This window comes from Dermacentor silvarum, chromosome 4 (assembly GCF_013339745.2).
Source record: "Dermacentor silvarum isolate Dsil-2018 chromosome 4, BIME_Dsil_1.4, whole genome shotgun sequence".
In the NCBI taxonomy this organism is placed as follows: Eukaryota; Metazoa; Arthropoda; class Arachnida; order Ixodida; family Ixodidae; genus Dermacentor; species Dermacentor silvarum.
The window spans coordinates 124,762,546-124,777,915 of NC_051157.2; the positions used below are offsets into that span (position 1 = coordinate 124,762,546).

The 15,370-nt window shown below is 43.4% G+C and overlaps 1 protein-coding gene across 3 annotated transcripts in view; it reads left to right on the forward strand.

Moving 5' to 3' along the window:
* The window catches only part of LOC119450615 (uncharacterized), a 275,138-nt gene that overhangs the window by 246,078 nt on the left and 13,690 nt on the right, over window positions 1-15,370 (forward strand). For all 3 annotated transcript variants that reach the window (XM_049666054.1, XM_037714120.2, XM_049666055.1), the window contains exon 2: window positions 6,403-6,519. In XM_049666054.1, the coding sequence (XP_049522011.1) occupies window positions 6,431-6,519 (89 nt within the window). In that variant the 5' untranslated portion in view covers window positions 6,403-6,430. The remainder of the gene's footprint in view (window positions 1-6,402; window positions 6,520-15,370) is intronic.

Here is a 15,370-nt window from a genome sequence, read left to right on the forward strand (position 1 = left end):
GGGCCACAATGCTGATAACGGATGGATTCAGTTTCCCATAAAAAAAATGCTGTAATTTTCGCTTCCTGGTGTTAATGCTGATCGAGCGCATATCAGCCGTACCACGTGTCACATTCCGTCTAGAAGACAGAATGGCAACAAAGCACATCATGACAACAAGATTTATCATAAATAAACACGCACGCTCTCGCTCCTAACTTCGTATTTCGGTCACTGGTGGTAAGATCCATTTTCTTTATTTAGAGCTAGCGAAAAGGCAATAAATCAGACCCGCAAAGAAACAAAGCCGAAAGTAAAACACAAAGTTAATTAAGGCTGCTATCGTCGCAGCTAATTGGCCGAATCTGCACTCTAGATATCTACTTCCTTTGTGCGCTGTTTGTCATATTTTATTTCTTTTCCACTTCCTCTGCTGTCTTCCTAGTGAGGACGGTTCGAGCTGATTTGATCCACGACGCGGAGCCGGCTCAAGCAGGACTTAACTGAAAGCAAAAGAAATTCTAAGTGCATTTTCAGCTTTTGAACTAAGGTCGGCTGACGCCTTAACGCCGTTCGAATGGAGGCAAAAGTGTATTCCCATGGCAGTTTTGCTGATTCTGCTTCTCTTTTGCTTGTATTTATAGGAGAGAATCGACTGAGAGGGGGGGGGGGGGGATTTTACAGCCGTGAATGGTGGTTTGTAATTCCGGTGGTGCGTACGCTTTTCATGCTTTTCTTCATTTTGTGCTCAAAGCAGCAGTTTAAATCGGGTGCTGTCGGAAAGTGACAGCACACGAGTTATCCCAACATAAGTATAATTTGAAAAGTTGAAATCATTACTATGCGTTGTGAAGCAGGCTGTGCCTTATTATAACTTGAAGATTACGTGATCACCGGCCCAACCTAACGCGATATGGCTAAGCCGGCAATCTCATTGGCTCGAATGTGGGAATCGTGTATTTTTCTATTACTTTTTTTTCCCCACGGGACTTTCTATCCGCTTCCAGAAAAAATTGTTCCAGCCAAGTTCAAAAGAAAAACAAGGATTGAGTTACGCTCGCGCGTTTATTTGGTGGCATAAAATGTAACTTACTTCTAAAGCCGCTCTGCTGGGAGCAGCCGTATCATTGCGCACGATTGCGTGGTTTACTTATACTATATCAACAAAATCTTCACGTCCGCGGATCACATCAAATGAAGTGCAGTAAAGACAAAGAAACCATAAATAATATGTCCGCGCCTCTCGCAAGTAGGAAATCGAAGCCCGCCACAACCACGCACTAACAGCAAGGGCATAATTAGTTCGCCTTCGTGGCGACTGTAAGAACGACACCCTCGGATTACGAGAATACGTCGCGAAAACGTCACTGGCCCGCTTAAAGAGCCTTCTTTCCTTCTCGACTGCAGGCTTCACTTCCAAGCGGAAGGTCCCTGTATAAGACACGTGCTGCGAACGGTTAATTGGGCCCCGCTTCTATTGGCGAGGGGCACGGGTCAATATCGGCGTCAGAGGCCGCCGGTATAGCCCGGCTCGATCTCCGGAGAGACGCGTTAAAGGGGCTCTCGCCGGAAAGTATAAGACGCGGCGTATTGGATGACCTGTTAGAAGCATCGTTATAAATGGTAATGAATTGCGCATCGTAATCACGTGGTCACTTGACTGTTAGCTTTCGCTTTCCGCGTGCACACAGCTTCTAAAGAAATTGAGCGTCGCGTACGAGCACTTCAGCACTCAGTTTCACAAAGATGCGTTCGGTGCGCTTGGGACGCACCCTATCGGTAATTCCAATGTTTCAATGCTACCATCACGATATTTATATGGCAGACGTGCAGCGTTGTTTATACTTAGAAGCGCCCTCTTGTGTTGGATCGCGAGAACCGTTTCTCTGGTGGCTGCTGTTTGTATAAGTTGAGGTTTCGCATATAGCAAGGTACCAAAGACCTTGCGGATGAGGTCAGGATGGCTTGAGCAGCACCCAGCCAACTTTACTGTCACAAATCATAGACGCCGTGCCTTTGCATTCTCGTTTGCATTTCGTTCAGCTACATGAATAACAAAAATGAAATCACTTTACCGGCGGCTCGCAGTATACACCTTCTAGCTCGTTTACAGCAGGCTTATCTAATCAACAATATGCGTACTATTGAGGGCCGCAGAAATGACTTCGCTGGAGAGCCGTTGTAGGAAAGCATCAGAACGCACGAAATACGCATAGCGAACAAAACTGCACAATTATAATTTGGGCGTATAAATCATGCTATACGTTTAACCTTTCCTATCAGGTAGTGTTTCATGCTGTTATCGAAGCACAGCACTTTCATTCTGGCGATTCGATCACAGCGGTGGAAGAAGCAACGGGGAAATGATATCAGTGGCTGATGAAGGGCTCTCTTCTGCATATGATATAGCTATGTTTGCAAATACATGGGTCTGACCCTCCGCCCAATAACACCAGTTTTCCACCAACGCTCTTTCTATTGAATGTCAGTGTATATTTCTCTGAGTGCAATGTAACTGCTGCCGCCGAGCTTTGGCAGTGTTATTTATGGCCCACGCTTTTCTTCTAATTTTTTTTCTTTCGATTCAGCTGTCTCTACGAGCCCGGCGCAAAACATTCGTTTAAGACAAACTCAGTACCTTAGTTGTTCTTGTCACGATCATTTTGAATAAACAATCACCCGCCATGATTGCTTAGTGGCTATGGTGTTGGGATGGTATGTACGGGGTCGCGGGATCAAATCCCCCGGCCATGGCGGCCGGATTTCGACGGGGGCGGAAACACCCGTGTACTTACATTTAGGTGAACGTTGAACCACAGGCGGTTCAAATTATTCCGGAGTCCCCCGCTATGGCGTGCCTCATAATCAGATCGTCGTTTTGGCACGTAAAACCACAAACCCATTTTTCCATCCACAACAGCAGAAATTATATAGGAGACATGCATTGGACTTCTTAATTGAAATGAGCTTGGAGCTTGATTGTGAATGCAGTTTACGCGAATGTCGTGTCAAGTATGTAACAAGCAGGAAGTTGGAAGATCGCATCATGAACAGAGCACCAAAGAATTAGGTACACGAATTTCTTCCCCAAACTCACGCGCAGTCCGCTATGCACGTGAATGTTTGCAAATTATGGGAATTAAATGAGAATAATGGGAATAACTTATCACGAGCATAGGTTCGTTCAAAACATTTGGTAATACTCTTGGGAAATTCTTTACTGCGGAACCGGATTGCCATTAGAAAACCATGTTGTGCTTAGTGATTTGTTCAGAGCTGGCGTTGCTCTAACCTCATTATTGTGCCATCACGCTAAAAAAGTGGTTTGAATTCGTCTGACGAGTGCAGGATCCACGAAACCCGGACAATAGTCTTTCAAGCAGGTACCCGGATCTTCAGGCACCACATGGCGCCTCGATGTAGGTGTGCGCCCGTCAATACATTATGGAGACCACGCTTTTTAGAATCGTTGACTCAACGCAGGCCCCTTTCATTTATTGTAGAAAATATTCAGTTGTATACCAGTACGCCGCGGGTGTCTGATTGAAACAGTCAGGAGTGTACGTGGATCAATTTTCCAGAGCCCTACATCTTCGGTGCGAACTACATTAGAGCTATTAGCCAATTCCAGCTAAGGCTTCGAGTAACTGAATTACAGTTCGCAGAGCCACTCATATAGTATGATGGCTCCCATCGTGCTAATGGCTGTGTAAGTTGAGTAGGCAGTGCAATCTGGACGAAATCCTAATATGGGATCTGCCTAGTTTCGTCATTGCCTTTCTTCCCTATAGGCAACGAAACCGATCGAACGCTGCCGCTTGAAATGCACTGTCAGCAATAGAGGCAAGAGGCTCGCAGCAGTGTATAGCTGATAAACAATGCACTGATATCATTATGCCTCGTGAGACTGGGTGCACAGAACTAATGGGGTTTACCAGCTACGGACCGAGGTGTACGCCACAAATTCAAGTATATCATCTGAATAAGCCCTACGAAAGATTAAGCGTGGGAAGGTCATGTGTGAAACGTCCAAAGGATTTTGTTGTATATGCAGCGCATGTCCATAGCCTGAAAAAAATGCTGTCCACTAAAGTTCCCCGAATGCCGTCTCTTGCTGATACGGCCAATTTAATGGTTATATCAGATGCCTTATGCACTATAAGTTTAGATGCCTCTAAAGTAGTACCAGCGCATACCTATCTTGCAATATTTTCCATTTCTGTAGCTCATTAAGCAATATGGCTACCAAGGAAAGCTTCGTAAAAAAAGGCAGCAGCAGATGAGCTGAAGTAGTAATGCCCACTATGTTCCACACTATATATACTTAGAACTAAAACTGAGTCACTCTGAGAAAAAAGAACGCCTGCCCGTCCGTGCAACGATATTCAGACCCAAAACGCGTAATACGATGACTAACACAAAGAGTATATTAGTCATAACTACACGGATCGGGACGTGTGCCGAGAGGAACTATTTCGTCACCTACAGAGCAGACTGCCTAAGAAGCTAATATTTGAAGGTGCTGTCGAGGCCCCGAAACTTTTGGGGAAAAGCAGCGGCAACGCTTAAAGCAAAAGTTCTCAATAAAGTACATTCGGTGTTAAAAAGGTAACCGACCGAAAGAGCTATCGTACAATGATTAGCAAGAGTAAACTACGGCCGTTTGCCAAAATGGCGTGAAGTATAGCTGTGCTCAAGCATGATTTGCTTTAAGTGTGGATAAAACACGTGTCTGCGATTGACCTATAACAAAGTAGCGCTGAAAAAAAAAAGACCAACAGGAAATGGAGAACAGAAGCACCAAGGTCTCAATGTGTGGGGCTAAAGGGAAGATTAGGAAGGTTTCGTACGCGATTTACAGAATGCGGCAAATCTCCACATCATGGCAACAGTCGCCGAAGCGAATCAAAGTGAAGACTCTCGTCAAATCACTGTTGAAAGCGCGTATACTCACAATGATTTATTTCGGTGTTCTTGATCTAATAACAGTGGAGTTATCCATTATCTGTCAACACTTCATTCCGTTTTACTATGGCAATAAGGATCGCAGGGCTTTCAACCAAACCGAGAATTGCCGTTCATTGTTCACCCCCGTACCCATCAAGCAGATCACGCACATTTCACCAGCACAACGAGTTAACCTAAAGAGTTACTTGTTCCGCAAATTGGACCGCAAATGCTCTGCAATTTGTGGAAAAGCGTCGCATTTCTCACTACCGCATGAGCTGTTCTAAACCCCGTTACAGCGTAACCGCAGAAAAAACCAAAAGCACCAAGACTAGGATCTGGTCAACGAAATGCTGCACGGTTGAAATTATAATGCCAGCTCGTTCCTTGTAATGGAGCTCATATAACAAGGTTGTGAACACTGCTGGCAGGCCTTGATTGCTTTGTGTTTCCAGAATCGCATCACATACATCACTGAAACGTGGTGATGCAGGCACATTTAGTGGAAAGCATTCCCACTTGTATGCCTGAGCATTCCTCAACCCTGTCATTTTGATGTCTTTATTACCTTTTCGATGCTCGCGCCTTGTGAGGCCGGCACCAGGCCTTATGTCTGCTCGTGACCATGATCGATGCCGCGAAAAATTTTATGTGCAACGCCAATATAACTGAACAAGCTTGGTGAGAAAATGTTCACGCACAATCTAAAAATGGCGCATTTACTAAAGCTGCAGCGCAGTGAACACGACATGCAAAGCGTAGAGAAGCTCTCAAACGCATAATTGGGTTTTCTTTGGCTCTACGTTGTGCGGGCCACTCGTTCGACAACAAAAATTAAACCAGCGTAGTGACCTGAGGCGGTTACCCTGGTAGAAGAGCAGTTTATTTACAAGGAATGTCAACTGTGCAAACTGCCCAAGCAAACGAAGAAAATAAAATAAAAAGAACACTTGGTAAGTGAGCCAGTCAATCAGTTAGTTCATTATCAGCAAACCACTAAGAAGATAAATTGAGTAATAGTTTGGTAATGAGATGAAAAAAAAGACACACAAAAAGACGCAATTCACAAGCTGTCAATGAAAAAAAAAAACATCTTGCACGGCGAATGACAACCCAGTAAAATTTAGCTGCCTAATGTCGAATATGCTTTTAATAATGTAATTCGCTCCCTTTCTCGCTATCAAAATTGTGCGTGGAAGTACCTTTCCCTCATTGTGCAAATTCGCATACACAACATTTCATTTACGTCACATGGCAACCGGAAGGCCTGTTGCCCTCTCCTTGGGTGCACGGAGCGGAGAGAACGCGCTCTGCGGTGCGCTGTTAGGCATCAAATGTCAGATGCCGCGGTGTTCGCTGGCGCCCCCACTCGGCCAGGGGATGCTCCAATATAAAACGCCAATGTTTCTGCGCCGTCCTGCATGGCGGGCGGTGGTCTCACGCTAGCACGGCGCCGCGTCTGCCTTGTCTGCGCAGAAACCCGACGAGCCGACCGAGCGACCTCATGATGGCAGGCAGCAAGCTAACGTTCCTGGTGTTCTTATGCGCGGTGGTTCTGCTGCCGGCGATCGTCCACTGCAGGTCCATCTTCAAGTGAGTTCACCTTTACACCGCCTAAGCGCGCTTCAACACTCATTGCTGTTTTACTCGGTGCCAATGACTTCTATGAACTCCTACTGTGTTTTTTTTACATGAGTGTAAGCTAAGATTTCGTGATAGCAAGCAGCGTAGTTAAGTTTTTGATGTGCCTGTATACATATTTGCACAAACCAAGCAGCCTACTTAGGAATCATGATGTCATATGCGAAGTTAGGGAGTTATTTTAACACACGCAGTGCTGCAAACCATATCTATATTAGAGTCGTTGACTGATTGTGCACCTTGAAAATGAAGTTCTAAAATACACAGGGTTTACGTATAGCGGCCTCTGTATTTTTCTCAAGTTGCCTACGGAAAAAAATTCTCGTGCTGGCGCGTTTCCACTATTAAAGTTTAGCTTAGAGTCGACGCTCGTCATGCGAGGTTGTGTTGCCTTGATGTTCTTGTTTGCGCAGTTTTCAACAATTAGAAAGTTTCAACGTTCAACAACTGCAAAGTCTCTAATTAGAAACTGGCCCTCAGGAAAGGGGCGGATTCTGTCAGAGAAGCTAGATGATCGAGCGCAACATTGGAAGGCATCTGCACTGAGGTCTTACACATTCGTGCGTGTTATATGAACACGTTGCTATACAAAATACAGTGCTTGCCAATGCAAGTACCAACATACAAGTACAAACGGATGTCACTAGACCGCAGCGTTGCACTGGAGAAATAGTGACATAAGTGCAGCGTTCAAGCAACCAATGTACAGCAGCCAATGTCCTTAAATGTACAGTACATAGCACTTTTGAAAAAGATTCTCTCGCAGGCGGAAGAACAGTGACACTTTCATTGCCTCGCTGCCCACCTCGGTTTTTTAGGAAAGAATGATAGAATCCGCGCGGAGAAAACATTACCTCGTGGTAGCGATGGTTCGTCTTGGACGCATTATTAACTCTACATAAATTAAAATCCTTCGAAAACGACCGAAAACTGGCCATATTAGTTGCTGCATTATTATTTATCTTGATGCCATCTTATTGGAATAAGCATGTATTTGTACTTGAAGTATTTCAAAAGTTTATATCCTCGTTACAGTCAATCATCAGAGGAAAATCTACAGCTGATAAAACTACGCAGCATCGCCCTATATAAAAAAATGAAAATTTTCCCAGTTTTAATCGAAAAGAATGCTAAAGCCGGTATTTACATATTTTACATATTGCTATATAAAACGGTTTATCATCGCCAATGAAGTCCATGAACACTCCTAGGCAAGATCCATGCTTGACAACGCAACAAACTAATAAAAACTATTCCTAAAATGGACATGACCTTCAAGCTCATGTTGTACGCACGCTTATCAAGCCACACTGGCCGACTGCCTGCTTCTCGTAACTGCGAGGAACGACACATTTACGAAAGAGCGGGAGAACGCGAATGCATTGTATGAGGGAGGACAAATGCAACCATAAGTAAGATAAAGGTTGCTGAAACCAGCTAACAAGGCAAATATATGGAAGCAAGACATTGCACATTGGGCATCGCGCTTGTGCTGCAGAACAATCATGAGTCGATATTGACGATCTCGCTTGGTTTAACGATCTGCCTGAACTATTTTGAAAGTAGGAGTGTGAAGTAAAGTACGTCTGGTCTAGTCGATATTACATTGCGCAGTCTACGGCAGGTAGCGCATAGGGGAGTATTTCTCCTCCATTACTCTTACCAGAAACCTTGCGTGTAAAAGCAAGCCGGCCATCTGCGCGATTGCGTCGAACATCGCAGTCATTATGTTAAAAATTTATAGGCTACCTGTTGTATGACTGCCGGCTTCACGAGGCCTGCTCGATGGCCGTTCAGGTCTGCCAAATCACATCGCCTTTACGCTGAAGCATGGTATATGGCCACGTCATTTGAAGTGAGCGCTGTGCGGAGACACTCTTTTTGCGGCGCTTCATAATTAGCATTTGCCGAAGTTTTAGCACCAGCAGCAACAAAAGCCCACCTTTGGCATCCACGCCATGGTTAGAATTCACGTTGAAATTAGTAAATGTCAGGGCAGGCTTCCAGGATCATTACTGGCCTTCAGCAGAAATCAGTAGTTCATGCTCAAGAACAATATCGACCGGCGCTGACCATTGTTGGGATAATAGGACATTCCATTTCTTATGCACGAGAAGCTTGCGGCAATGAATTTTGAATTATAGTCACTTCTGGCAAGATGGCAAAAAAAAAGAGAACGCCTGGTGTCCGCTGAAAGACAGGGGTAACGTTTCCAATGAAGATAGCCATGGCATTGTGTCCAAGCTGAGGCCTTCCTCCCAGCTAGAGAGTTGTCGATACGCAACGAGGTAGAGACTCCTTAGCATCTCACCTTTCGCCTCGAAATCGCTGCATAAGTCCAGTTGATAGCCAGCGGTTGATGAAAATTTCTCAATTATTCTAACACGAGGCTTTCCAACAAGGCTCTGAGTATTCTTTTAAGTTCTGGTTATTGTTACTAAAATTAAATTGACTTGAAACTTGAAACCTTATTTAAACGTTATATAAGGTATGTGCTTCAGACGACATGTACAAATACTATTCGCATTAAAGTTTCAATGATGACATCATTCTATTAGGAGAATACTCTTACGGAGAAATTGCTATTATTGAATACTCTTATGAGAGAAAAATACGTCTCAATGCACGTAATTACTGACCATCTAAATTATTATTCCTAATAAGGAGCCTATCGTACAGAGTGACTGTTCCATACAGAGTGATTGGAAACAGACCTCTGGTGTGATGGAATAATTATTCACACCATTTTACCACGTCTGAAGGAAAATCCGTGCAAGACTTACTTCTCCACGGTTTCAGTACATATACTAGCGAAGTTTCAAGTGCCCTGCGAGCTAAAGACAAAGCTCCTTTTCAGCAATACCGAGAAATAGACAAAATTAGGCAAGGCTTAACTGCTCTCTAGTATGAATTCCACAGAGAGTAGAGCTCAAGTTCACAAGAAATGGCTTCGGCCGGCCGAATTCGCCTGTGCGGATTTGTGCGTGCCTTGCGCATCCTGCCCTCTGACAAACATGATAGTTTTATACTTATTACAAATGGCGTTTCTCTTCTGAAGGTAACTGAAGCTGTGTCCTCGGTGCTTGATTGCAAAGGTTGTTCTTTAGCTGCAATAAAAGCGAGCGTAGTGAAACGACTTCAAAGTGTCAATCAACTTGCACTTCGCGTCTTCGTGCTTCTCCTGGTCGTCTGTGTCTTTGTCTAGTGCTTCAACTGTTATTCAACTGTCTAGCGCTTCAACAGCTATTCGCGAGCGTAGTGCTCGCGAATAGCTTTAATTTAATGTATTCAATTAACACAACAAGTATAGTTAAAGCAAAATAATGACTCCATTGAACTGCTTCTACAACAGGGATTCAAATGCGGAACCTTGCACTTCGGATGCCTGCGCTGTTGCATTTCTCAGACAGTGTCTGCACGTATTGAGAGCTGGTACTGCTGTTAGTCAGCCTCGCAGCGTGTGTCTCAGAACTGATTGGCGACGGTGGACGGATGGCATGAGTCAATGACCAATTTGTTCCACAATGCCACAGCAGGGAATTAAACGGTAATATTGCTGAACCAGACTGTACATGGTCATAGTGCCGACAGGCGTAAAGAAAAAGAAGAGGACTTTCTTTCTTCTCATGCAACATCACCGTTTATCTCACTGCTGATCTTTTCAGTAAGAAACAGAGAATAACCCTGTGGCAGTGTTTGAGTGTCTAATTGCAGCGAGAAATATTACAATACTGCATAGATGGAAACAATCCGTTATCATACCACTCTCAGTAAAATTTAGTACTGTAACGTTTATCTTTCAGCCATAGTTTTGTCGATGTTGACGGCAAAGACATGCACAGCGAAGAAGTCCTAACCGTGAGCTCTATTTATGTGTTGACACTTCATACGTAAGGTCGCCTTGAAACAAAAAGAAGTTTAGCTTATGCGTCGTTATCGTTATCATTAGAGACTTTTAGTATTGCGGAAAATGCTTGCGTTAGCGTTAGCGTGTTACGCACGCTAAATCTTTGCGGAACGCTGTTCGATAGAGTTTTAGTACAGCGTAAGACAACGATGCGCCGCTAAGCGCAAAACCATCTAGCTGCGAGTAGTCAAAGCTGCAAACTGAGTGGCTCGACAACCAAACTAGCCGTGTGGATCCACGCCAAGCCTTGAAAAGAGCCTGCATGTCAAGCGCTCGGGCCGAGGGTGCCGCCATGTTTGCAACGCTAAAAACTTAGCGAGCGTTTAGCGTCTCCGCTATATTTGAAAAATAGCGGACGCACGCTACCCGCGAAACTGAAATAGCGTTCTGAGCATGCGCAGTCTGACCCCGCTATTTTATTGCGTTTAGCGTGGTGCCATTTCCGCAATACTAAAACTGTCTATTTTTAACGAAATATCAGTGACTAAGGCATGTTGCATGTATTCCTCGTTCGTAGCGGCGTTGTGTATATGGTAATGAGAAGGAATAAAATATATAGGCAAGCTCAGTTATTAAATTGTTTATTTACCAGCTTAGGTGTTAACTAACGACTGCGATATATGTAGGATATTTGACTGAAAATGCAATTTTTCTTTCCGACATAGTCCGAGCCTGCCCTGGCGTAGGGCCGTTTTACGTTGTAAGAACTTTTCGCAGTTGCACTTTTTGGTGTTATTGTAAATTCATCAGAAAATATCATCAGTTCAACTTTGATAGTTAGCTGAGTGATCTTTGATAATTGTCGACAAATTATCTTTGCAGAAATCCATCTAAAGAGGCAGACCTGCCTAGCTACCCGAGGCGATTTTTTTTTTTGTCATTAGAAAGCAGAAAGCAGCTCACGTGGTAATTAATGCCTTGCGCTCACCTTAAGACGTCGCTGAGTTCATACACACTTCGAGTGTCACAATATTCGTATTTATATAAAAATAATGCAATAGAATTCAATTTATGACTGATACCGGCGGTACCTAAAAGTCACTCAAGGCCCCCGGCTAAAACCCTTGTTTGAATTTTCAAACTGGCTACAAGAGAGGAGTGAAATGTAAGCATGGGAGTGCTTGAATAGTACAATTTCTGGAGTGAATCGAATACCAGCATGCGAGAAAATGACCTCTAACATACATTTTTTGTGTATTTTTAAACAATGTCAAATATGATGTTTTACGTGGAGCCCATTTGATGAGAAATGAAGCACATTTACATTTATTTGGCTTATGTGTGCAATAACGTTTCCAATTGAAAGTCCGGACACCTGCGGACCTTTTAGATGAGTAAGAACTGCTTTCAGGTATCTGGGACACCACCACAATATCATTCATTAGAGATGGGAGAACGTAAACTTCTTCCAATGCTAATTGTGTAGAATCAGTGCATATCAAATATCGTATGGAATATTCATTGGTCCAACACAGACGCATTTATTTACAGCGTGAATATATATTTTGTTGTAATTAAGTACCACAGCTGTACTGACTAATGGGAGAAGACAGCCTTACTATCAGCGAGAAATTGTCAGCTTTTCAGAAAAGATTATTTTTGTCATCAAAAACGTTCACGATCAGCTAGCCTCTCATCAACTTTAGAGCCTTGTTGCAAACAAACTTTCTGAGAAGCAATGGTTACTGTAAAACTAGCCTCCCAAAAATTCTGGATAGGCGGTTACCGAAAAAAAAAGATTAAAAAAATCAGAAGTTGCGGGAAAAACGAAGGCTGCTTAAACATAATTGTCCCCTAGACACATGTAAAGGGCGCGTTGTAAAAACAACATCACAGGCTGTGGCGTAAAAGATAAAACTGTTTTATGACTAGACGGTGTAAAACACTAAATGACCGACTACAAACAAAAATCACTGGTAGTCATGTAGGCTTCCACCGGTAAACCGAAAACAAACGTGGCAGAACCATTTTGTTTTTTAACTCGTGATGATTTGCGACACTTTGTTAACAGACGGAGGCTTTGACATTCGGTCCTTGCAAAATGCTTTGTTAGTTTCGATATTCGAAATTATCAAATAGCTCCCTTTGGGATGCGAATAAGAATAGCTCGTGCGTAGTATTAGATTCAAATTCGAAGTTTGGAATATTCGCTCACCCTATTAACAATGAAACAAGGGAACACTTCGTCAGCCGATGAATATATAGCACATTCGTGCGCACGTATGCACATGTACACGTTTGTAGATGCAGAGCAGTGTCATATTAAGCAGCCGCATTTGATCTTAAAGAGTTGAAAACATGGTGAAAAGAATGTCCAAATAATAAATCGAAAGACAAACTCCTATATAGCCGGCTAAAAGCGAGGCGATAGTTACCGAAGGACTAGAAATAATTAAGATTAGGCTATCTGCCCCGTGTCACTTGCTTAGGGACTGGTGGCTCTGAGCAGCGACCGCAACCCTCCTATACAGTGGAGATCATTCGGAACGGTATTCACTTCCACGTTCATATTACTCGCGGCTCAAATGTTCGATTGGAATGAAGATTCCGCAGTTTCTAATCGTGAATTCTCCAATCGTATGCAAGTCAAACAGCAGTTAGTATTCAATTATAAGTCGAAATTGCGTATACTCGGACACCGCCAGTACATTCGCTTCTTTGTATTTCGCTAATCTCTCGAAACGGTAGCTCTCGGTGGTTTCTCGTGCAAGTTATGACATTAGTGGAATGCTTGTAAAGCCACTGCCGCTAAACCCAGCGCGCCTTCACATGGACGTTTAGAAATACCCCCAAACTGCAGCTTCCCGCTGCCCGTCATTGCTCTTTGTTTATGTTTTTTTTTTCATCGAACACCAGCTTTGTTGAAGTGCTACCACGTTTTTGTTTCAAACATATCTAATCATATATTCACTGCGTTTGTCTTTTTTCATTTGAACGTCTGTGTTCACTGTACTACTGTGTTTACGAAGTTCCGTTATATGCATGAAATTTGCTGGTGGAGCGTTGAGGTGTTTTTGAATCACTAAATGTATTAATTCTGTAGTTAGTTAATCCGCCTCTTATGTAGCAGCCTGCACTGAGGGGACCTTTAGTGTAACGAAATGAAATGCAATGAAACCAAACAACATCATCAATTCAGGTGGAGGCCGAGTGGGAGGCATTGTGGCATCGTTCCGCATCGCGGCACTGAAGAGCACATCTGTGACATCTGTCGCCATCAATGCAACAATAAATCTACTCACGCCAATAGGCTCCCACTTTCGTTTATTTAAACTAAGGGAAACGCATTAAAATGGTAAATTGTGTTGAACTAATTGTCGGTTCATAATAGGTAGTACTTGTATAGTACTGCTCTTCTGGTAGTACTGTTTTTCTTCTAAAAGTCACTACGGTGAAGTGGCCGCCATAGGCAAAGATAATTAGGACAACAAGATCCTGCCACCTAGCGCACAGTCAGGCTCAGTAAGAGGTCTTATGTGCTCGGAGGGAAAACCAAATAGCTTCTTACGTGACCTCGCTTGCGTAAGATGCGAGTATACCTGTAATTAGTAGCAGCCTGTGAAGGCCAAGCATGGCTAATCACTTCGTCTTTCCCTTCAGTAGGTCACTTAATCGAACGAATATCGATGCTGAAAATTTTCATTATCTTTTTCACTTTTCATAGCAACTTCAACTGCACTGTACGTTGAGTTTTTATCCTGGCTTGACCTTTTCTTTTTTTACCATCACCTGTCATGGACGTTCCTGTTTTCTGCTTCTTTATAGTAAACCGACAAGGTGCGCGGAATGACGCAACAAACAAATCGATCATCTCTACCTTTGCTAACTTGAGAGAGCGCTTTTAATTTCTTAAGACCTCCTATAGTGGCGACACACTCCATTTCGGAACTACAAAATAAAATGGAGAGGGAAAAAACAGTTTAATACAGACATGTCCCTACTCAGAAACCGGAGCTTAGAGTACCTGCGCCCGAGAGATTAAGCAACACTGCATCTTTTACGTCTCCCTGAGAGTAAGACCTTCCCCGGCCGCAATGTTGTCAGTGTTTTTTTTATTATTATAGTCAGCACGTCATCTTCCGAATCCTTTATGTATGAACTGTGAGAGGCACATATCGGATTCAAGAACGTTGGCACGTGTGCACGTAATTACCTCATCTAACCCCCCCCCCCCCCAAAAAAAAAAAAAAAAAAAAAACACGACTTTGCGGAGGATTAACTCTGAACACACATACTGCAGTTGCGAGGCCGGACCTCTTCGGGATATTACGAGAACAGAGCGACAATTCCTTTATTGTAGCTTTTGTGAGGTTCTTTCGATCAAGATGTCCTTTAGTGCAGACGAATGAATCTTTTGCTTTGACATACGGTTTACTGAAAGCCGTCCTTATATTCCGGTAGGTCGCGCACAAAAATGTACGCATTTATTTACAACTGTCTACGAATTCATAGTTCGGTACGTTGGATATACAAAAAAAAATATTAGGTAAGAAGGGAAAGAAAGAAGTAACGCAGGTGACGAGCAATGTGAGAACTTTTGTTATTGTGTAGCGCTTGCCGCGCAAGGTACCGTGGTGAAATATTTTACCGTCTTGGTTTGTGCGTACTTTGCTTGCAGAGAATAAATTAAAAGGATCCAATAAACACGGATAAGAAACAGCACAAGGAACAGCACAAGCGCCGTGCTAAGAGAGCACGACGACGGAAACGTGCCTCGGGAGTCCATATAACTGCTATCGCAAGAACAATACATTCGTTTGCATTAAGAACAACGTTACGGCAGTACAGCTGTTTTTCATGACACATAAATCGATTTGATTTTGATATGTGCCTGGCAAAATACATAGTTCAGTTAATTCGTGGGCTTGCAGACACCGCGATCGTGACAGAACGTTT